Below are 23,890 nucleotides of genomic sequence, written 5' to 3' on the forward strand. Positions count from 1 at the left end.
CTAAAGTCTTGTTTTGGATTTTTGTCACCCATTACTGTTTTACGCTTGCATTCCTAGTAAAATTGGAAGCTGAGCCTATATCCCTTAGAGCAGAAATTCCCAAATTCCATATTCAACATAATGAGTTTTCAGAAAGCTAAATATATCCAATGGGAAAGACTGGCCTTTACATCCTTCCTGCATTTCGTTGTTATTGCTATTAAAGAGTACTTTTAAAAATAAAAAGAAAAGAATAGTAATAGAAGACGGTAGGGTTTGTTTATTTTCATGTCTTTCTTGGCAGTTTAAAAAGTTGGCAATCCTATATCAATTTCTAATTTTTTTTCTAAAACTTTACTGGTCATTAAAATTAGAAAACTGGTAGCCTTATGCCTAACGTGGTTAGTTCAGATCAAGTTACATGTCAACTGAAGAAAGGAAGAGCCTGTGATTCAAACTCTTTAAGGTCATCATTTTTTTTTTCTTTTTCTAAAATCATTTTCTATAGATCTCAAGGAGCATAATATGTATCACGGAGGCCCTGCAGATTTAGGTAGTGATTATAACAGATTCAAGTCAGGAAATTTCTTCTAAAGTATACCTACCTGTGAAACCCTCCATATCTGGGGCGCTCTGTGCCACGGGTGTCAGACTTTTGCAAAAGCCCTGTCATTCTAACGGGACGCTCTCCTGTAGGAAGTTGCCCCTGCCCCCTGGCGCCCGTTCTGGGGCTTCTGATGAAACGGCGACCCACCACCCCCTTCCCAGACCCTGGCCCGCAACCGGATCACTCCGGGCGCGCTGCCGATCACGTGGCGAAGTGGTGCGCCCCGGCACCGTGGCTGCGCGTCCATTGGTCAGCGGCTGGGGTCCCGGGCGTGCCCATTGGCTGCGGGGGGCGTTCACGTGGAAGGGGGCCTGGGATGGAACCCGGGGTCCCGAGAGGTGGCCGGAAAGTTAAAGGGGGCAGCGCGGCCGCGGGGAGCTCTAGTCCCGGGTGACTGCTGGAGGGAGGAGGTGAGCGCGCAGCTCTTGCGCACTGACGGACCTGGCCGCCGGCGGGGGGCGCGAACCCGAGCTCGGCGCCCAGCTCGTGCCGTCGCGGCCGCTGTCCCTGTTCCCCCAGTGCGGATGCTGCCGCGGGCTGGCGCGTCTGCCCTCGGGACTTATGAGCTGAACCCGGTACGTACCTCCCCAAGCCTCGAGTCCGAGGGAAGGGCCGGGGACAACAAGGCGAGGGCGTGCAGCGGGGACCCGTTTGGGTTCCTGTCACCTACATGTTCACCGTGCGACTTGCACTGCCACACTGGGGCTGGAACACTCTAGGGAGCTGGCCCCAGGGAGCTGTTGCTTCATCGTGGATAGGCGATCCAGGGACCGCAGCTGGGAAGCGCCTCCCGGGCCCACGTGCTCCACCGCGCTGCTGGGCCCGGCTGCGACCGTGACCCGGGAGCTGCGGCTGCGGCGGCTGATCCCTTTGCCACCTGTTGTTCTGGCTTCGAACCTAGCACAAGTTCCCAGCCCCGGGTCCCGACAGGTCTGGAGACGTCTCCAAAGTTGGGTAGTGGGGTTTGGAGATTAAGGACAAGCTGCTTCGTCTCTCTTCGGGCCTTAGTTTCCCTATAAAACGCGAGGAAATACAGTTGGTAGGCTCTCAGGCCACCGAGGGCGACAGGGCCTAGGACGATCCCCGTCCCGGGCTGGCGGAGGCCAGGCGGCCGCGCGGGGGTGCTGGTGTCGCGCTGCTTGCTCGGGCCGGGGTTGCCCCGCTGCCGGCCCCGCCCGGGTGCGATAACGGGCTCCTCCTCCTCGTCGTCTTCCTCCCCCCGCCGACATCTCCGGGAACCCAGCCCAGGCCCTGCCTCCCGGACACACCGACGCTCACGTAGTCGCCCTTGCCACAACCCTGCGGGCTCTCCGATGCGGCGAGCGAGCTGGGGAGGGGGCTTCTCTGCGGCCCAAAAGGTGGGTGCCGCGCGAGGCCAAGGAAGCTTGTAGGGAGGTTGGGGGCGGAGTGCAGCCCTGGCCGAGCTGGACGGAGGGGACAGGCTCGGAGAATAACTGGTAGGATCCTCCAGCCTGGAGAGCACTGGCCTGTTCCTGCCCCCTTTTGGAATCCAAAAAAAGGGGTGTGGAAGGCACAGTAGCTGCAAAAGAGGGAGTGGGGGCCGGTAATGACGTACTGGAAGATTTGGGGGCCTGTCAGAGCATTGTTTTCTGAAAAAGAGGAGAAAACAGAGGAAAGACTGGACTTGGGAACTTGGAGACTTGGAAGGTGTTGGAACCTGTGGTCTGAGTGGCGGGGCCTGCCTGGGAGACCCAGGGTGCAGCAGAAGAGACAATTAGGGCTTTGGGCTGGGAGGAAGAGGAGGAAAGGAGGAAATGGTTCCGTGGGCAGAGTTGTCCAGGAGCCAAAACTAAAGTGAAGACAGCTGGAGGACTTACCACAAAACTACAGTTGAGGTATTTAGGGAAAAAAGTTAGTGGGAAGAGACACGGCACCAGGCGTGGGTCGCAACATACAATGTCAGGGCCAGCAGGGACCTTGGAGGGGGACCTCAAGCCCAGAGCCGCTGAGTGACTTGCTCCAGCAACAAAGCAAGGTGCGGGCATTCTTAGCCTAGTGCCCTGTTTTCCCTCCTACGTTTTCAGACAGCAGGGGCTGTGTCATTTGAACTTGCCTCTTTCCTAGAATATGCAACCTCATTCACATATCAAGATTCTTTGGATGATGGGGACAGGATCAAGGGGTACAAGTAGCCTTTAAGGCTGTCAATAGGGCCCCATGGTCTAAATACAAGGGGAAAAGACGTGCACTCTCCTCATGCTGGATCAGTGAAACTTTTTGGAAGGGAACACAGAATTAATTGTTGGAGGGAGGTAGATGGCCATGTCTTTAAAAATGAAAATTATAACCTGGTTGTGAATGTTTACTGAATGCAGTTTGGCAGCTTTCAGTATTCCTGGTGGGTTGCTTGTACATCTGATTTTTTGTTTCTTTATTTGTTTTTATTTATTTTTTTTGGGGGGGGGACGGAGTCTTGCTCTGTCACTCAGGCTGGAGTGCAGTGGCGCGATCTCAGCTCACTGCAAGCTCCGCCTCCTGGGTTTACCCCATTCTCCTGCCATTCTCCTGCCTCAGCCTCCCGAGTAGCTGGGACTACAGGCTCCCGCCACCACGCCCGGCTAATTTTGTGTGTGTGTGTGTGTTTTAGTAGAGATGAGCTTTCACCGTGTTAGCCAGGATGGTCTGGATCTCCTGACCTGGTAATCCGCCTGCCTCAGCCTCCCAAAGTGCTGGGATTACAGGTGTGAGCCACCGCGCCTGGCCTTTTTTTGTCTTTTCTTTTTTTTTTTTTTTTTTTTGAGACGGAGTCTTGCTCTGTAACCCGGGCTGGAGTGCAGTGGCCGGATCTCAGCTCACTGCAAGCTCCGCCTCCCGGGTTTAGGCCATTATCCTGCCTCAGCCTCCGGAGTAGCTGGGACTACGGGCGCCCGCCACCTCGCCCGGCTAGTTTTTTGTATTTTTAGTAGAGACGGGGTTTCACGGTGTTAGCCAGGATGGTCTCGATCTCCTGACCTCGTGATCCGCCCGTCTCGGCCTCCCAAAGTGCTGGGATTACAGGCTTGAGCCACCGCGCCCGGCCTTTTTGTCTTTTCTTATCAGGAGAGAGAGAGAGAGAGAGAGAGAGAGAGAGAGAGAGAGAATGAGAGAATGGAGGGGATAATGTCATGGCCCTGATACAAAAAAGGTTTTCTCCCTATGAAAGGTACAGCCAGAAAGTCAGTAGCCCAGCTGCCTGAAACCGTGAAGGTCATGGGGTTATTTTCTGTGCGGGTCTGTACTTATCACCATGGCTTTCTCACCTTGGCCAGCTGTCTTGAGAAGGTGTGTTGTCATGAGTGGAACAGAGAAAGCATTTATGCAAAACTATCTCCATGATCTGTTAGGGTTTGCCCTGTCTTAGCCATGAACACTGAAATCTACCCTCAAGCATGGCCCAGTCCCTCACCAGGGAAACTGATCCCTGAGCTCTGAGGCATCTCTATGGAAGCAAGTGTTTGAGAATTCATACCTACCTGGGAGCAGCACTCATACACTCTTGTTCCTATCCCGCAACTGGTATCAGATCCTGAATCCTGCTCTCATGGTTCAAATGTATGTCCATAACTTCTGGTTCTTTTGTTTTCCCCTGGCCAACGTTGGTGACTCATATTCCCTGGCCTGGGAAAAGGACAGAGCTGGAGTAGCCAAAGAGTCTCTCAGGAGAGGAGGCTGGGCTGCAGCCTGGTGCATCCTGTGTTGGAACCGATCATTTTCATGTCATTTGTAAAAGAAGCACCTGTCCAGGTGCCTCCTTTTCAGGAACTTAATATTACCTTGCACATCTCAGTTGCTAGGAGTACTTCCGAATGGCGGCAGCCATCCCTGTCACAGTCTGCTGGGGAGTTCCTGAGCAGGTCAGGAAAGCCCACACCAAACCAGCATTTTGGTGTGCTGATTCTTGGAGAATGACCAGGTAAATAAAAGCTGGAAGCTATCTGTGGGACAGGCCAGGTGACTGACAGTCGAGTCATACCGCAGATTGAGGTCACACAGGTTAATGTCCTCACCTGCAGTTATGGTGACACACAAACAGAGTGAAGGGATTCTAGACTGGGGTTGCTTGTGCAATGTTCCTGGGGTAGTAGTCCTGCAGGTAATCTTGGGCCATCATAACCTTACTTTTGCCTTTCATGGAAGAATCTTGCCATAGCAATTTGACTCCTGCAAGTGCCGGCAGCATTGTTTAATTAGCTCTGGCTCTGACTGGAGCCTGGCCTTTCCAAGCCGGACTTCTGCTTGTTCTTACAGTTTGGTGATAAAAGGGATCTCAGAGGCAAATTTATGCCACTGGGTTGAAACAGTGAAACTCTACCAAGGTCTTCAGCTAAGTCTCTTCAGCCTGCGGGATTAGAATTTGGGACGTTGGCTCTAGTGGGCTGTAAGTGTGTATATTCTTTGATCCTTTTGCTTTGGAGTTCTGTTTCCACAATATCTTGAGAGTTTCCAAGCCTTTTTCTAACATGCAGGAAAGCACGTAGGAGGTTGGTTTGCAGGCTTGTTGGAGGTGCAAAGAGAACTTGCAGCTGACCTGTGCTGACTCAGGTGAGGAGGAAGCTGTGAAGAGGAACCCCTCCTCCCTCAGTTTCACACCCAGATTTTTCAGGATGGGTAGAGTGGGGGTCACTGGGATGCCAGATATAGCCACTTGTTTGGTCTTTATACTTACTTAAAAATGAGGCTGGGTGTGGTGGCTCATGCCTATAATCCCAGCACTGTGGGAGGCCGAGGCGAGCAGATCATGAGGTCAGGAGTTCAAGACCAGCCTGACATGGTGAAACCCCGTCTCTACTAAAAATACAAAAATTAGCTAGGGGTGGTGGGACGTGCCTGTAATCCCAGCTACTTGGGAGGCTGAGGCAGGAGAATCACTTGAACCCGGAAGGCAGAGGTTGCAGTGAGCTGAGATCGTGCCACGGCACCCCAGTCTGGGCAACAGAACAAGACTTCATCTCAAAAAGAAAGAAATAAATAAATAATAAAAATGAGACAAAACAAAACAAAAACAGTACCTGTGTTAAAGTTAGAGCTGAGGGTATAATTCCAACACAGTTTGCAAAGGACAAGAATAACTAAAATTTAGATATTTTGTTAATTATAGGATTTTTTTTTTCACATTGAACCTGTTAGTCAATCCATTGAACCTCTGCAAACCTACCTTGCCTAGTTCAGTCAGAACTTTCCTTTTCAGAACAGTTACGTGGGTATAAGAACAGATAATTGAAAGCAAATTTGCCCTTAACATTTTCACTAGATTGATTTTATTAGAGGGGAAACAGTGAGACAGATATCCTTTAAAATGAATGTTTAAGCACCTGCATTCTGGCCATAAGTTATTGTTTTATTTGGTTCTGAATATGTGTATTTCTCTGACTGACCATCTGTAAGTGCTTCTTGCATCCCAGGGAAGTGCTGTACTTTTGGAAAAATGTGGTCAAATCTGATACGTGTTTGTCCTTTCACCCTTTTTCTTTACATGTTTGGTTAATCACAGTCAGAGGGTGAAAATGAGAGAATATTTATGGAACTGAACCAGTGGTCCCAGCTCTTTACAGAAGACACTTGGCATGTTGCCTGTCACTCCTTGGGGTGGCCATGGCTGCTCGAGTGAGCTCCCCAACACGTCATCACACACCTACACCTGTGCCATAAGGAGGGGGATAGATTGATAGGAGATAGGTTTGGGGACTCATCCAGATCCTGTGTTCTGTGATTCTCAGACTTGAGATTTTAATCCTATTTTTGTCACTCATTTCCTTAATTTAGTCCGTTGAAACTGTCAAATCAAAATATAAATTTGCCATGGTAATCAGAATGATAAAAAGTGCTCAGACTTTGGGAGGCTGAAGCAGGAGGATTGCTTGAGCTCAGGAGTTTGAGACCAACCTGGGCAACATGGTGAAACCCTGCCTCTATAAAAATTGAAAAATTAGCTGGGCATGGAGGTGCACACCTTTAGTTCCAGCTACTTTGGAGGCTGAGGTGGGAGGATCACTTGGGCCCAGGAGTTTGAGTTTCCAGTGAGCTATGATTGCACCACTGCACTCCAGCCTGGGCAACACAGCAAGATCCTGTCTCACAAAAAAAAAGTGCTCAAATTTAGTGAGGCAATAGTGTTGGGATAGGCTTTTGGCATATCTTAAAATGTTTGAGGATTTTTTAGGTTCATTTTGTTCTGATAGACGCAATATTATTTTAGAAAATATAAGATAATATAAACCAGGAAACTAGAAATTCCTGAAATCTTGTCACCTAGGTATTCTGATTTTAAATATATCTCTAGTCTTTTTTCTCTGCATTTACATAATACAGTTGACCCTTGAACAACATGGGGTCTAGGGGAGCCTAGCCCCCACACAGTCAAAAATCCATATATAACTTCTGACTCCCCAAAACCTTCACTTCTAATAGCTTACTGTTGAGCAGAGTCTTACCAATAACATCAAGAATCGATTAATACGTATTTTGTATTTTATATGTAACGTATATTGTATTCTTATAGTAAAGTAAGCTAAAAGAAAGAAAATGTTAAGAAAATCAAAGAAAAGAGAAAGTATATTTACTATTCATGAAGTGGACGTGGGTCATCATCAAGGTCTTCATTCTCATCCTCTTCACATTGAGTAGGCTGAGGAGGAGGAAGAGGAGGAGAGGGGGTTGGTCTTTGCTCTCTCAGGGGCGGCAGAGGCAGAAGAAAATCTGAGCATAGGCCGGGTGCGGTGGCTCAAGCCTGTAATCCCAGCACTTTGGGAGGCCGAGATGGGCGGATCACGAGGTCAGGAGATCGAGACCATCCTGGCTAACATGGTGAAACCCCGTCTCTTCTAAAAAATATAAAAAACTAGCCGGGCGATGTGGCGGACGCCTGTACTCCCAGCTACTCAGGAGGCTGAGGCAGGAGAATGGCGGGAACCCGGGAGGCGGAGCTTGCAGTGAGCCGAGATCCCGCGAGACTCCGTCTCAAAAAAAAAAAAAAAAAAAGAAAATCTGAGCATAAGTGGACCTGCAAAGTTCAAACTCATGTCATTGAAGGGTCAAATGCATTTTTTCACCACAAGTCTAGTTTCTATGTACAATTTTATCTTCTGTCTCTCTCTCTATATATAGACATAAGTATAATTTTTTCATTTCATTTAAATCTTTTTTAAAATAATGGCTTTAATGATGATTATAAAATTATATCACATGGGCTGGGCTTGGTGGCTCCTGCCTGCAATCCCAGCACTTTGGGAGGCTGAGGCGGTGGATCACCTGAGGTCAGGAGTTTGAGACCAGCTTGGCCAACATGGTGAAACCCTGTCTCTACTAATAAAGTACAAAAATTAGCTGGGCGTGGTGGCAGACTCCTGTAATCCCAGCTACTTGAAAGACTAAGGCAGGAGAATCACTTGAACCCGGGAGGTAGAGGTTGCAGTGAACCGAGATCGTGCTGTTACACTCCAGCCTGGGCGACAGGAGTGAAACTCTGTCTCAAAAAAGGAAAAAATAATAACAATAAAAATAAAAGTACATCACATGGATGTGGTACATTTGATTTAACCAGGTACCTGTTAATGGTCATCTAGGTTATTTTGTCATCTTTTTTCCGCCTATAATGTGGCATTGAACATTGTAGTACCTTCACCTCTATGTGTTTTTAATTCTTAGGATAAATGTCTCTGTGTGATATTAGAATAAAAAATGATAAAAAAAAAAATTAGAAAGGTCGTGCCAATTTAGACTAATGAAAATATTTGCATCGGTTAGGCACAGTGGCTCATACCTGTAAATCCCAGCATTTTGGGAGGCGGAGGTGGGAGCACTGCTTGAGTCCAGGAATTCAAGACTGGCCTGGGCAACATAGTGAGACCTCGTCTCTACAAAAAAATGTTTTTTGAAAATTAGCTGGACATGGTGGCTCGTGCCTGTGGTCCTGGCTACTCGGGAGGCTGAGGTGGAAGGACTGCTTGAGCCCAGCAGGTGGAGGCTGCCATAAGCCATGTTCATACCACTTCACTCCAGCCTAGGTGACAGAGTAAGACCCAATCTCAAAAGAAAAAAAAGAAAAAGCTTGCATTATCTTTTAAATTTTTTTCCTAATTCAATAAATAAAAAACAGACATTGTTTCTCATCTATACTTCTTAAATTAATAATAAGGTTGAACATTTTGCATATTTATAGGCCACTTAAAAATTTTTTTTCCTGAATTTTCTATTCACGTTCTTTGCTTATTTTTCTATGTGGAATATTTGACTTCATTGCTTTGTAAGAACACTTTACATATTAAGGTATTAGCTCTGCTGCTATGCTTATTGTAAAATATTTTCACAGTTTGTCTTTAATCTTTTTTGTTTTACTTATCATTTTTACTTATAGAAAATATAGTTTTTGTTAATTCAGATTTATCCTCGTTTAGCATGATTGTATTTGCTTTTTATTCTTATAGAGCCAATTTTTTACTTGTGGAAAAAACAAATATTCACCTATGTTAAAGGCTTAAAAATACTAAATTGCTGATTGTTTTTATTTTATTTATTTTTAGTTTTTGAGATGGAGTCTTGCCCTGTCGCCCAGGCTAGAGTGTGTGATCTCTGCACACTGCAACCTCTGCCTCCTGGGTTCAAGCAATTCTGCTGTCTCAGCCTCCAGAGCAGCTGGGACTACAGGTGCATGCCACCATGCCCGGTTAATTTTTGTAATTTTAGTAGAGACAGGGTTTCACCATATTGGTCAGGCTGGTCTCGAACTCCTGACCTCAGATGATCCACCTGCCCGGCCTCCCAACGTGCCGGGATTACAGGCGTGAGCCACCGCCCAGAACGGTATCCTGACATTTAAAAACCTACCATAAGCTTAATGAAAGCAGGTTTGTGTCTGTCTTCACTATTGAATCCCAGTGTCTTGCTCAATGCCTGGCATATAGGAAACACCCAATCTGTATTTGTGGGATGAGTCCATTTCTTTTTATCAGATTATAGCAAATATAAAGCCACAATGAGATGTCATGTCACACCCGTTAGGATGGCTATTTTCAAAAAGACCAAAGAAAATAAGTATTGGCAAAGACGTGGAGAAAAGGGAGCCCTTGTCTCCTGTTGGTGGGAATGTAAATTAGTACAGCCATTATGGAAAATAGTAGGGAGGCTCCTCAAAAAACCATAACTAGAACTACTATATGACCCGGCAATCCTACTACCAGACATATATCCAAAGGAATTGAAGTCAGTATATCAGAGTTCTCTGCACTCTTATGTTCATTGTAGCATTATTCACCAAGCCAAGATATGGAATCAACCTAAGTGCCCATCATTAGATGAGTGAATAAAGAAAACATGGCATATAAACACAGTGGAATACTATTCCACCTGAAAAAAGAAGGAAATCCTGTCATTTGTGCTAACATAGATGAAACTGGAGGATGTTAAGCGAATAAGTCAGACACAGAACGACAAATACAGCATGATCTCGCTTATACGTCGAATCTGAAAAAGTCAAACTCATAGAACCAGAGAGTACAATGGTGGCTACCAGAAGCTGGGGGTGGAGGGACTGGAGAGGTATCCTTTGGCCAAAGGATACAAAATTTCAGGTAGACAGGGAGAGCTCTAATGTACAATATGGTGCCTATACTTAGTAATGATATGTTATGTACTTGAAAATTGCTGAGAGTGGATTGTAAGTGTTCTCACTGCAAAAAAGTGTGATATAATGCATGTTAAATAGCTCGATTTAGCCATTCCACAATGTATACATATATGGAAACATGTTGTACACCATAAGAATATACAATTTTTACTTCTCAATTAATAAAGTGTGGGCAGAGAGGCTCACACCTGTCATCCCAGCACTTTGGGAGGCCAAGGCAGGAGGACGGATTGAGTCAGGAGTGCAAGACCAACCTGGGCAACATAGTAAGACCTGTCTCTACAAAAATTTTTTAAAATTAGCCAAGCATGGTGACTTGCGCCTGTGGTCCCACTTACTTGGGAGGCTGAGGTGGGAGGATCATTTGAGCCTGGGAGGTCGAGGCTGCAGTGAGCTGTGATCACGCCACTGTGCTCCAGCCTGGGCAACAGAGCGAGACCCTGTCTCTAAAAATACGTAAATAAATAGTGTCTATCTGTGGAAGACACCTTCTTAGTCATATAGGTTTGGGAAATCTTAAAACGGTTTATGCCCTTTTAATTATCCTCTGTGGCACATTAGCCAACAGAAGGCCCCAAGAAATGCTGACCCAAAAACCTGTGCATTTAGTTTTAAAACTGGTGGGTTTCTTACTCTTTTGTTTATTTTAACCTTGAACCGCACCCCCCAACTCGTCCCCGCCACAGCATAATCTTCCCTCAAACCCGTGTTGTGCTGGAGCACACTAGAGTTAATCCTGACCTGTAGCCATGTGGGCAGAGATAAAAGGAAATATTGTTTGCCAGTCCCTGCTGGAATGATGCCTTTACACACCTGTCTGATCTGATCGCTCTGCTGTTTTCTTTCTTCTCCCTTTCCAGGGTTCTAGCCTATTCATCTAGCCCCATGATGGCCGTGGACATCGAGTACAGGTACGGCTGCATGGCTCCTTCCTTGCGCCGAGAGAGGTTTGCCTTTAAGATCTCACCAAAGCCCAGCAAACCACTGAGGCCTTGTATTCAGCTGAGCAGCAAGAAGGAAGCCAGTGGAATGGTGGCCCCAGCTGTCCAGGAGAAGAAGGTGAAAAAGCGGGTGTCCTTCGCAGACAACCAAGGGCTGGCCTTGACAATGGTCAAAGTGTTCTCAGAATTCGATGAGCCGCTAGATATCACATTCAACATCACCGAGCTCCTAGACAGCATTGTGAGCTTGACGACAGCAGAGAGCGAGAGCTTTGTCCTGGATTTTTCCCAGCCCTCTGCAGATTACTTAGACTTTAGAAATCGACTTCAGGCTGACCACGTCTGCCTTGAGAACTGTGTGCTCAAGGACAGGGCCATTGCAGGCACTGTGAAGGTTCAGAACCTTGCATTCGAGAAGACCGTGAAAATAAGGATGACGTTTGACACCTGGAAGAGCTACACAGACTTTCCTTGTCAGTACGTGAAGGACACTTACGCTGGTTCAGACAGGGACACGTTCTCCTTCCATATCAGCTTGCCCGAGAAGATTCAGTCTTATGAAAGAATGGAGTTTGCTGTGTACTACGAGTGCAATGGACAGACGCACTGGGACAGCAACAGAGGCAAGAACTATAGGATCATCCGGGCTGAGTTAAAATCTACCCAGGGAACGACCAAGCCCCACAATGGACCGGATTTGGGAATATCCTTTGACCAATTTGGAAGCCCTCGGTGTTCCTATGGTCTGTTTCCAGAGTGGCCAAGTTACTTGGGATACGAAAAGCTAGGGCCCTACTACTAGTGACTGCGGGTGACAGGGCGTGGCAGAGCTGCCGCAGACAAGCCTAGCTCTGCTCACTGTGCAGTGGAGATGGAAGGCCAGGGAGGAGCAAAGTGGAACTTCCATGAGGCCCAGTTTGGGAAAATAAAAGGATCCTCTTCACTTCTTTCTTAAACCAGAAAATCCAGCCAGGTTCAGATTACACAATTGGTGTCTCCCTCAAAGAAGCGGTGGTGGCTGGCGCGCTTGGGCACTGTGGCAGCCACGAGAGTCTGTGCAGGTCTGTGCTGGAAAGGGTATGGATGGGAACCAAGCCTGTGCCAGTGCTGATGAAGCTGTAGGAGCTGATGAAGCTGGAAGGATCTCTGCTCTCCACTCAGAGGAGAGCAGAAAAAGCCGCTCAGCCCCGGCCACCTCGCGTTGGACCCTCACTGTTTGTCGTGTTCATCTTTGGGTGCTCTCTGCCAGCCAGGCCTTTCCTGCAAGCTGCTGTGCTTCCCCGTCCACGTGTATCTCTGTGCTGTGACACACTGACCTGACGCACGTTTCCAATGCAGCTGCAGAAGAGAAATGGGATTGGCTCTTGTTTTCTGAAAGTTCATCTTTTGCATTTTATGTTTTTCCACAATCGATCTGACGTTCAGGAAAAGATAATAAAGGCAAAATGGTTGGTGATTGAGATAGGCATTTCCTCCCCGCTTTTCTTGACCCCACAGATCTATTCCAGCGGAGAGCAACACACCAGTCATCAAAACCCACTGGTTCCTATGCGGTGGCACAGATTGCAGGGTTCTGACGAGGCAGGACAGTCATGAGTGGGGACATTTTCCGCTTCTCCTCTTGCCTTCTAGGGGGAGCTTTCTAAGTCCCCACATTTACCCTGAATCACCGGGAAAATCTGATTTTTCCTTGGAAAGCTCAATGACAAGATTTGTTTTAACTTACTTGGCTGGTTTCATTCTTTATGAAAGAATTTTGGATCTCCCTTCCTGAAGTGTCGTCTTTTCTGCTGTGTTTAGGACATTTGATTTGCAGATCCAATGTTTCCTCAAAACCTGCAGAAAATGGTTTTATCTTGACTGTGATTTACAATATCTAGAACACTTTACCAGCACCCAGGGACACGGATTTGGGTGTTCTTATTTATGGTGTGTATGGAAAGGGATAGGGGAGAAAAACCTCACCCAAGTTCTTATAGGTTATTTTAAATGTTTGCCAACTCTGACATTTCAGAGATTCGTTGTTCTTAACCATATTGGACTAAAGTCTGTTGGTTAGTGCTGTTGTGAAAGAGACCTCCGGGGCCGAGTGTGGTAGCTCATGCCTGTAATCTCCGCACTTCGGGAGGCCGCGGCGGGCAGATCACCTGATGTCAGGCGTTCAAGACCAGCCTGGCCAACGTGGTACAACCCCATCTGTACTAAAAATACAAAATTTAGCTGAGTGTGATGGCAGGCGCCTGTAATCCAGCTACTCGGGAGGCTGAGGCAGGAGAATCACTTGAACCCGGGAGGTGGAGGTTGCAGTGAGCCAAGATCATCATGTCACTGCATTCCAGCCTGAGCAACATAGTGAAACTGTGTCTCAAAAAAAAAGAGAGACCTCTGGGACAATCATTATCAGATAGACCCCAAACCTGTGATTTTTCTTGGGTAAGATTGGTATTTACTTAGGGGTGCTTTAAAAATATATTTTTACATGTATATTTGTAAGAAATTGGGTTTTTTTTTTTTTTCTTTCTATTTTTGTTTGTTTTTGGAGTTTGGTTAAATGACTCTTTTATTTGCTGTTTTGCCTGATCTTACTAAAGTGAAGTTTTCCTAAGGCAAGCAAGAAGAGGAGTGGAAGCACAGTTGCCTGGATTTGGAGGCACAGCTGTTAGGCTTTTCAAGCTAAGAGTCTTGTGCTTGGGTTTTCCAGATTAATTTGAAAAGACCTCCCATCGGTGGCTTTGTATATAACCAACAGGCAGATATTGAGTGCCTTGGCTCCTAGAGTTTTGTGGTTGGGTTAGGTTGTTTTTGTTGGTGGTGGTGTTTTGTTTTGTTTTTGTTTTCATTTTTGAAGTTTAAGATGCCTTGACGTTTTAAATGCTCTTAAATGCTATTCAATGTAATTCTTATTCCTAAAACTGGCTGTTCTTAGCCTGAATTCTAATGCTTTGTTTTTTGTACCTCTCCCAGGTAGGTAACACTCTAGGATCACATGATAATATAATTTTAGGGGAAATCACATTTTTACCTTACGCTGTTACTGGGCAGAACCATGTTGTATGTAAACATACCAGACATTGGGTAACAGACAGTACTTTAAATGTTGTAAATTTGGTGATCAGAGCTATTAATAGCATAAATTGAACTCAAATGGAACAAAACTGATGTCATGTAGGTCCTGAATTTTACTTTGCATTAAGAAGTGCCCTCCCCACAATGCAGGAAAGGCACAGAGTGCACTGGCATTGACATGTTACCCAACTAAGGATCATTCTGTGTTCATAAGAAAAAGGCCTGCAGTGACTCTGTTTAATAAAGTCAGTTGAATTTGATCTAATAATGATCTTAAGACATTCCCATGTCAAAATTTGAAATATGATAATTCAGTGATAACTATCTCTTCTAAAGCAGCCGTAAACCCTTCCCACTACCCGTCTTTCTCCTAGCTCACCCTGGCTTTTTTTGCTGGGGGCACTGGTTGCAAGACCCCAGCCAGCACACCTGGGATGCTCACCCCACCGCACCGTTCAGAAGGCAAGTCCTCACCCGCTCGCAGAGACCCTTCTTCTCCAATAAAAGACTCTACTTGCCTGACTTTCCTCATCAGGGCTGTCATTCAGTGATGTATGGGGGTCTGAAAAATACTGCCTTCTAGCTGGCTTCTGTTTACCACTCGCTCCCCTGCTACCCTCCTGCCACAAACAGTCTTTTTCCTTTTGGCCCAGTTCTGTCCCGTGAAATTCTCAGATGGCCTCAGGAGCTGCACTGATGGCTTCTCTCCTTGTTTGATAGCTCTTCATCAGTAGATAAGCCTACACACTTCAGAGGGTGACAGGTTCCTTAGCTGGAGACTTCACTGCAGCCTAACTTGTAGATTTGCCTTCAGACAGCTCTTGGTTATGGTAACAAGTGACCCTTGAGTCCCAGAATCTTTCCCAGGTTGCCCCAGAAAGACCAGCCACCTGGCACAGGTGCAGCTGTCTGGGAACAGGGAAGCAACTTCATTTTTGTTGTATATTTATTCCCTCAAGTGCCCTGCGGAGCATTTGCCAGCTGGGTACAATAAATAAGCTGGATTATATACAGATAATTAATAAATAAGCTTTCAGTATCTCTTGGAAGACATGAAGCATTTGAGTGGGTTTCTTTATTTAAAAAATGATTGTTCTACTGGAGCTGGTGAGAAATAATGGAGGCGTGCAGTTCTCCAGAAATTAAAACAATTTCAGAGGCAATGGTAGAATTTAATTTACCTCTAAGATTTCATTTTAATGGTGGTAAAATATGATACATTTTTAGAAGATGTCAATTTGGAACTGTTAGGAGATTGCTTTGTGGTTTTGATCTTTTCAAACCGTTTTCTTTTTGAAAAAAGGCATTAGTTGTAGTCACATGGACATTAAATGGGCCACATATGCTTATCAATCAAGAAAGTGTTCATTTTTTTTGGAACTGCCCATTTTCTGGATCTTCCCTCTCAATGGATAGGGGATGAAAACCTTGGTTGCCTTTTATTTGTTTCCTCTTCTAAAATTTCTCACCTGAATGTAGTCCTGGGAGAGTCCCGATCACATCTCTCCTGACATGTTCACTGAAATTGGAGACAAGAAGTTACATGGATAATGGGATCTTGCAGGGTCACACGAAGACAATTTGGCAGCTTAATTCCTACAGTGAGACAACACATCTGGAACTGGGAAGGACAGCTGTTGTTACGGGCAGTTTTTCCTGGTCATGGCTGTAAAGCTCTGCAACCCACGTTGTAAAACTGTGAATGTTTTCAGTCTTGTTGACGAGTTTTTAGACTGCTGGACCTCTGAGGGCTTTGAGAGCGCAGCTGTGAGGATGTTTCACTTGTACTTCAATGCGAATGTAGAACCAAGGACTCATCTTCATTTTATACCTAAAAGTGCCTTGTCAAGAAATTTCTGCATGTTTTACAAGATAAATATTTTTGTACACAAAGTTCAAGGGGAAATGCACTTTAAAAATCCCACGAATGGATGTTTTTTGTGTGGTATGAGAGGTTTGTTTGTATCTCAAGAGCAAAAATGTAATAAAGGAAGACAAAACAAAACTGAAACTGTCCTTCTATTCTTAGAGCCAGAGTAAGTGGAGTAATATTTCAAATTGATATGTTTACACATATCGATCTTAGGTTTCCAAAGAAAAAGCTCACAGTCAATGCCTGAGTTAAAGGTGCAAGGCAGAGAGGAGATAATTGCTTTTTTTAAGTTGTCACATCTTAGCTGAGAAGGTAAGTTTTAGGGAAGAGATACAGGAGCTACTGTTATTCTGCACCCATTTTTAATCACCCTAGGTCACAGGCATTCTTACCCTGTCATTTGCACTTGAAGTCCAGTGCAGACAGATGTATTCAAACAAAAGCAGGAAAACTGTAAGTGGCTATTACAGCTTTTAACTGCTTGAGCAAACAAACTGTAACCAGCAAAACAAAACAGCCCCTGATAGGTAGTGGATATTCACCCAAAGTGAGAAGTGAGATTTCCAGAGTTGCTTTTTTCCCAAAGTTCAAGACAAGATGCAGGCTGGGAAATTGCATCTTGAAGTTCCATGTCAACAAGTCCTCTGCCACCCGGGGGAAGTGGGCAGTGGCTCTAGTGGAAAGGTAGAGTGTATTAAAGTTTAGCAGCTAGTGTGCAGATGCGAAAAATGAGCTCCATACATAACTCTCCAGATTTTTACACTCTGCCCACAATTTGCCTTCACGTGCGGTTTTAATTAATCATTAATCGTAAGTTGTGAGACCAACACCTCAGGGATGTCTGGAATAAAAACAACATAAGAAAAAGAAAAACACTTTTCTAGAGCAATGTCCCCAGAATGGCAAATGTCCACCTCTCAGTAATTCAATTGAACATTTACCGCTCGGCTTCCATATATGAAGCAGTGCCAGGTGCTTTTCCCCCAACTCCCACAAAGGACATTCACATGTTCTGAGTAACACCTCTGGTGGGCATGGAGAGCCACTGGAAGGTACTGGAATTCAGGAAGTCTGGCTTCCAATCCAAGCTCTGCCACCGACCTCTTCGGCCTCCCATCTCCTGTCAGTGGCTCTACTGAAGAGGCCCTGAGCATATTTAGTAGGAATAAGGTAACCAGGGGCCCTAGCAGTGCCCTGAATGCTTTTGAGAGTCAGCCAACATGTTCATTTTTAAGAGGTTTCTAAATATAGACTCTCATAAGAAGCACCTTGTACACTATTCGTGTCCTCTCCAGGAATCATGCGAATGAATCACATTCCAGACACTCGCTCAGACTTCATCACATCCTCAGTGACTGGGCTGGAAGAAATGTCACAGAGCTCTCTTTTTATGGGTAAAGAGAGGAAGGTATCTGGGTACAGTGAGCTGGGCTGACATCTGCAATCCCAGCACCTTGGGAGGATCGCTTGAGGCTAGGAGTTCGAGACCAGCCTGGGCAACATAGTGAGACCCCATCTCTAAAAAAAAAAAAAAATTAATAGCTGGGTGTGGTGCCGTGTCTATATACCAGCTATTCAGGGGGCTGAGGCAGGACGATGACTTGAATTAGGAGTTCGAGGCTTCAGTGAGCTGTGATTGTACCACTGCTCTCTAGCCTGGGCAACAGCATGAGACTCTCCCCCCCCCCCAAAAAAAAAAGAGAGAGAGAGAGGGAGGGAGAGACGAAGGCCCTGAGTGAGCTTCTTCGAGTCCAGAGCCCATCAATGACTGAGCCAGGAGAATGACACAGGTCTTTTTTTCCAAGAACTGTCCCTGTGAACCAGAAACAATCTCACAGAACTGAGAGACCACGATGGTGATTCTCAAAAGTTGTCCCTCATGCTGGAGAAATACAGTTCCCAGGAAAGGAGTGAACAAAATCATTTTTATACAGGGAAAGTCACATCCCTCCCAAAGGCTTCCTCAGTATGTACCAGGACCACAGACCGCGTAGAAGTATGAAAGTTAGAATGAAATGATGTGGGTCTCTGAGGGCCTGATTAAACCTCAGGCTGAATTGGTGGAAGGAAACCACCAAGGAACCGTAGCTACCAGGGCATTCCAGGAGAGAGGCAGAATTCTTGGCGGCAGCATTCCCTTCCACCAGAATAGAAACCCTCTGCGGCAGGGAAAGGCTTTAACTAAACCTCATTCCTTCTTATCACCTTCCCTTGGAGGAGAAGAGAGGGAATCTCAACAGATGCCTTTTGCTTTCTGCATGGGATTCTCTGGTACGTGACATGCTTGCATTGATGTTGTTCATTCCACAAACACTGCTTTGCCTCTCCAGCACTGGGCGGCCTGGCGTTGGGCCTTGGATTTGGCAAAGGTAGGATGAGGATGCAGAATCGTCAACATTCTTTGGGGCCAAAGACATCGATAATGATCCAAGATCCCAGCCTTCTACCCAAAGCTGCAGGATCAAGTGGCCAGGTAGGGGGTCAGCAACCTTTTCCTGTAAAGCACCAGGCAGTGAATTTTTTTTTTTTTTTTTTTTTTTTTGAGACGGAGTCTCGCTCTGTCGCCCAGGCTGGAGTGCAGTGGCCGGATCTCAGCTCACTGCAAGCTCCGCCTCCCGGGTTCACACCATTCTCCTGCCTCAGCCTCCCAAGTAGCTGGGACTACAGGCGCCCGCCACCTCGCCCGGCTAGTTTTTTGTCTTTTTAGTAGAGACAGGGTTTCACCGTGTTAGCCAGGATGGTCTCAATCTCCTGACCTCGTGATCCACCTGTCTCGGCCTCCCAAAGTGCTGGGATTACAGGCTTGAGCCACCGCGCCCGGCCGGTAGTGAAAATTTTAGGTGTTGTGGGCCACATGTGGTCTCTGTCACATATTTATTTTTATTCAAATGCCCTTTGAAAATGTAAACACCATTCTTAGCTCGTGGGTCATACTAAAGCAGGGCCTGGGCAGACTTTGTCCCTCAGGCCGTGGTTCGCCAACCCCAAGCAAGAGTCACATAGGAAGAGAATTGAGAGCTGACTTGCCGAAGTCTTGAGTCCGTAGGTTATTTTCAGTGGCTTGCTTTCTTTTCTTTTTAAGATGACCATATAATTTATGATCTAATCTGGGACGCTTTCGAGAATGAATAAGGATCCTTTGAGTTAGCCGGAAGCTAACCAGGGTATACTAGGAACACCTTGGGCAAAACCGACGGCATGAATGCTGTCCGAGTGCTTTCTTTTCTTTTTAAGATGACCATATAATTTATGATCTAATCTGGGACGCTTTCGAGAATGAATAAGGATCCTTTGAGTTAGCCGGAAGCTAACCAGGGTATACTAGGAACACCTTGGGCAAAACCGACGGCATGAATGCTGTCCGAGTTCACCTTTCCTGGTCCTTCGGGATCTTCTCAGACCTCTAGAGAGCTCGGAAAGCCCAGGCTGGTCCTGTGCTGGGAGTCGGTTCTGGCTGGATTGTGCTTTTTCTGGATGGGTTATCATGGAGTGGTGATTTAGTCTGTGGTTTAGATTTGTTTGTATTGGTTGGCTTTTCTTTCCTAATTGTAGTGCTGGTGGCCAAAAGCCCTCTGGAAATTTCAGCCAATTCACTCTTGACAGTAGCTTCTTTAGGAGGAAAGGGGTGATTCACGCTTTGGGCTTATTTCCTCCCAGTGCTTTTCTCCCACTTCTCCCCCATGCTCAACAAATGGAGACTGGCCAAGCTCCTGAGGAAGCTGCTCGTTGTGGACAGAGACATTGGACTGGATCTTGCAGTATTCCAAAACCCAAGTCCCCAGAAAGTAACATCAAAGTGCTCCTAGGAATTTAACTAACTCCAGGACCTCAGCTCATCTTTCTCTAGCCCAGCAAGTTCAAGAGGCCTTCATTAAGCACTGCAGGAGACCAAAGAGGTAGAAATTCATCTCCGAAGTGCTCTCCCTGGGCCCTGGCCCTGAAGTCCCCCATGCTTTCCTGGTGGCACCATGAGGGGCAGGCACACATGCTCTTCCCTTTCATCTCTGTTGCCTCCTCTGGCTGGTATTTACCATTACTCCCATGCTGAAGCTGGGTCTGTTATGCTGAGGATCCTAACATCAGTGCTGAGGGGTCTTGGAAAGGTTTCAGGAAGCCCCGACATATCAAAGGGGAGCTCTTCACCACCAAAGGAGGGTTAGTTTTCCAGCATCCATCCAAACACCACACATCACCACGTACACTGCTAGAGCTGATGAGGAAGAAAAACCAGTCACTGCTTCAGCCAGGCTTCCTTCCAGAGTCACCACGTGGATTGCCTTCTGGTCAACATCTTGCTCTCATCTGAACGTGGAATAAGGCAGGTGAAATTTCACTGATTTTATTATTATCACGCCATTTTATTACAAATTATTATATTATTCTTCATCCTTAGTCAATTTATTGAACCTATTACTGAAAGATTTCTCCAATTTTTTTTTTCATATAGAGTCTTGCTATGTCACCCAGGCTGGAGTGCAGTGGCACAATCTTGGCTCGTTGCAACTGCCACCTTCCATCTCCCAGATATTTTCATAAGATCTTTTTGAACACTGCTTTGCACATTTGCTCATGCAACTAAGTATTTGTTCACACAAATTTTCCAGGGGCTTTTCTCATCGATTGATCAATCACCTGACCACCTTGGGCTCTCATCGCTTCTATTAGTCACACACTATATCACACACACAGACTTTGAAAACAAACATTTTTCAAACAGTATTTTCTCCAGAAAAAAAGTCCCTCTCACCCTGGTTGATTTTCCTGCTTTGAAATATCATGGCTTTGCCCCAGGGCTTCTGTAAGGCAGGACACACCCTGTCCTCCCTGGGCAAGCAACACTGAATCAACGACATTCTGTTGTCAGTGGCAGGAGCCAGAGAGACAGTGACAGGGGGCACTCATTCCAGCCCTCCAGGACACCGCTCACACCTCATCTCAGCCTCTGCACTCCCTCCCCAGACAGGGAATGCAGAGGCCCAGGTCTCCAGCTGCAACCTCAGTGCTGTGCAGCTGAACTCAGACAGGAGCCGCTGGTGGTTTTCTAACATTTTATGAAGCCATAGAATCTGTTCTAAAACCAAATCCAGTGTGAAGCCATGGACAAGTAGGTAGAAAACAAGCTGCCCAAGATAGAAACGGCACCCATTCCCCCTCCCTGAAGCATCTCCTGAGAGCCCCAGGGCCCCAGAAATATGGGTGCAAACCCTTTCCTTCCAACACAGGAATTCCACTCTCCTGCCTCCTAGGCTGATGAATGTGGTTGAAGGATATTCTATAGAAAAAGGCAAAAGCAAGCGAACAAGCAAAACCTCCACGGGAAGGAAATACAGCTGTGGACCCCAAAGTAAATGTGGACTCTGGTTATGTTTTCCTTCTGTTCTCAAGGATAATTATCATGTCCTTGCACACACGCAAAAAATATTGGCTTGTTCACACAGAACCACACTTGAGCTGCCTATTATACGTATGCGATTTATATTTATATTCATACATTAAACCGCTTGACAGGGCAACGTCTATTCCACACTAATAATAACACATACAACAAAATTTTTGAATGCCTTCATGGGCAAGGGTATGACTGGGACTAAGTACTCTATGGCAATGTAGAAAAAGAAGGCATGTCATTGTCACCAAGCCATTTAGAATCCTCCAATAGTTATTTTAGTCTTTGCCCAAATCATACATTTTTTATTCCATTTGCTTGCATCTAAGACCAGAGAGTCCTCATGTTTCCTTTTTAAAATTTAAACTGTTGTTTTGAAATAATGGTAGATTCACATGCAGTTGTAAGAAACAAGACAGAGAGGTTCCATGTAACATTGACTCAGTTTCCCCCAATGGTAACATTTGGCAAAACTAGAATACAGTATCACAACTATGATAATGATGTTAATCCAGTCAGATATAATTTTTACCTTTTTTTTTTTTTTGAGAGAGAGAGGGTCTTGCTGTCACCCAGGCTGGAGTGTAGTGATGCAATCATGGCTCACTGCAGCCTTAACCTCCCGGGCCCAAGCAATCCTCCCACCTCAGCCTGCCAAGAAGCTGGGGCCACAAGTGTGTGCCACCATGCCTGGCTAATGTTTTGTATTATTATTATTTTTTAACATAAATGGGATTTTGCCACATTACCCAGGCTGGTCTCAAACTCCTGGACTCAAGCGACCCTCCTGCCCCGGCCTCCCAAAGTGCTAGGATTACAGGCGTGAGCCACTGCTCCCGGCCCTAGTCAGGACATAGAACCACAAGGATCTTTCATGTCCTTTATGACCACAGCTCCTCCCCTCTGCCTGGCTTTTCTCCTCCCCCACCCCACTCCCACCATGGTCCTTGACCCCTGGCAACCATGAATCTGTTCTCCATTTCTTTAATTTTGTCAGTTCAAGAATGTTATGCAAGTGGAATCCTACAGGTAAACTTTGAGGATTGACTTTCCCCGCAGCTTATTTCTCTGGAGATTCATCCAAGTTGGTCCATGTATCAACAATTTGTTCCTTTTCATTGCTGAGGACTATTCCATAGTACAGATTAATAATATATTGATGAGCGTTTGAGTTGTGTCTAGTTTGGGTTTATTATGAATAAAGCTATTATGAACATTCATGTACAGGTGTTTGTGCAAATACACATTCTCATTTCTCTGGGATGGATGCCCAAGAGTGACATTTTTGGGTCATATGGCAGTCTCATGTTTAGTTTGATAAGAAACTACCAAACTGTTTTCTGGAGCGGCTATAACATTTTACAATGCCACCAGTAATGTATCCAGTTTCTCTGCATCCTCATCAGCTTTTTGTGTTGTCACTGTTTTTATTTACTTACAGACAGAGTCTCACTATGTTGTCCAGGCTGAACTTGAACTCCTGGGCTCATACAATCTTATAGGTAAGCACCACCACACCTGACCACTGTTGTCACTACTTTTTATTTTAGCAATTCTGAAAGGCGTGTAGTAACATCTCATTGTGGTTTTAATTTACATTACCTCAGTGGTTAATTATACTGAACTTTTTTGTGTGCTTGTTTGCCATATATATATCTTATTTAGTGAAATATATGTATGTCTTTGGCCCATTTGCCAAGTAGACTGGGGAATTTTTTTTTTTTCACTATTGAGTTTTGACAGATCTTTATATATTCCAGGTACTAGTCTTTTGTCATATGTATTATTTGAAAATATTTCTCTCAGTCTGCCTTTTTATTCTCCTCACATGGACTTTCTCATAGGAAAGTTTACTTTTTATCAATTTTTTCCTTTATGGGATCACGCTTCTGATGTCAAGTATAAGAACTCTTTGCCTAGGCCTACATCTCAAATGTTTTTTCCTTTGTTGTTCTCCAAAAGTCTTATAGTTTTACATTTTAAATTTACAAATGTGTTGTATTCTGAGTTAAATTTGATAAGGCGAGAGGTTTGGGTTGTGGTTTTTTTTTTGCCTATACATGTCCACTTACTTCAGTACCATTTGTTGAAAAGGCTTTCTTTTGCGTCTTTGTCAATAAGCAGTTGGAGATATTTACATAGGTTGATTTATGGGTTCTTTCATATTCATATAGGTTAATTTATGGTTTCTCTATTCTGTTTCAATTATGTATATGCCTGTGCCTGAACAATACCATACTATCTTGAGTACTGTGGCTATATAGTAAAACCTAATATGAGGTAGAGTAATTCCTCACACTTCATTCTTTTTTAACAAGTTTCTTTTTTTTTTTTTTTTTTTGAGACAGAGTCTTGCCCTGTCACCCAGGCTGGAGTGCAGTGGCGCAATCTCGGCTCACTGCAAGCTCCGCCTCCT

General features: G+C 45.4%; 2 protein-coding genes across 8 annotated transcripts in view; one reads left to right on the forward strand and one right to left on the reverse strand.

Annotated features, from left to right (window-relative positions):
• Positions 1 to 782: 782 nt before the first annotated feature.
• PPP1R3B (protein phosphatase 1 regulatory subunit 3B) lies at positions 783 to 16,220 on the forward strand. 2 transcript variants are annotated; one of them, XM_001090588.4, is made up of 2 exons: positions 783 to 1,161; positions 11,069 to 16,220. In XM_001090588.4, the coding sequence occupies exon 2, from the start codon at positions 11,094 to 11,096 to the stop codon at positions 11,949 to 11,951; it is 858 nt and encodes a 285-aa protein (XP_001090588.1). In that variant the 5' UTR covers positions 783 to 1,161; positions 11,069 to 11,093; the 3' UTR covers positions 11,952 to 16,220. The 2 variants fall into 2 exon arrangements, with proteins under 2 accessions (XP_001090588.1, XP_001090708.1); XM_001090708.4 differs by lacking the exon at positions 783 to 1,161 and adding an exon at positions 1,764 to 1,944.
• ERI1 (exoribonuclease 1) overlaps positions 5,670 to 23,890 on the reverse strand; it is a 138,922-nt gene continuing 120,701 nt past the window's right edge. Inside the window, exons 7-8 of one of the 6 annotated variants that reach the window (XR_013397058.1) lie at positions 19,420 to 20,390; positions 18,605 to 19,267 (exon numbers count right to left, since the gene is read on the reverse strand). Coding sequence is in view for 2 of the 6 variants with exons in the window: in XM_077942998.1 (XP_077799124.1) it covers positions 7,146 to 7,211 (66 nt within the window). In the remaining 4 variants the exon portion in view is untranslated. Of the gene's footprint in view, positions 7,212 to 16,868; positions 17,607 to 18,604; positions 19,268 to 19,305; positions 20,391 to 23,890 lie in introns of those variants that run through there. The other 5 variants (XR_013397059.1, XR_013397060.1, XM_077942998.1 and 2 more) reach the window with 5 other exon arrangements.

Source organism: Macaca mulatta, chromosome 8 (assembly GCF_049350105.2).
Source record: "Macaca mulatta isolate MMU2019108-1 chromosome 8, T2T-MMU8v2.0, whole genome shotgun sequence".
In the NCBI taxonomy this organism is placed as follows: domain Eukaryota; kingdom Metazoa; phylum Chordata; class Mammalia; order Primates; family Cercopithecidae; genus Macaca; species Macaca mulatta.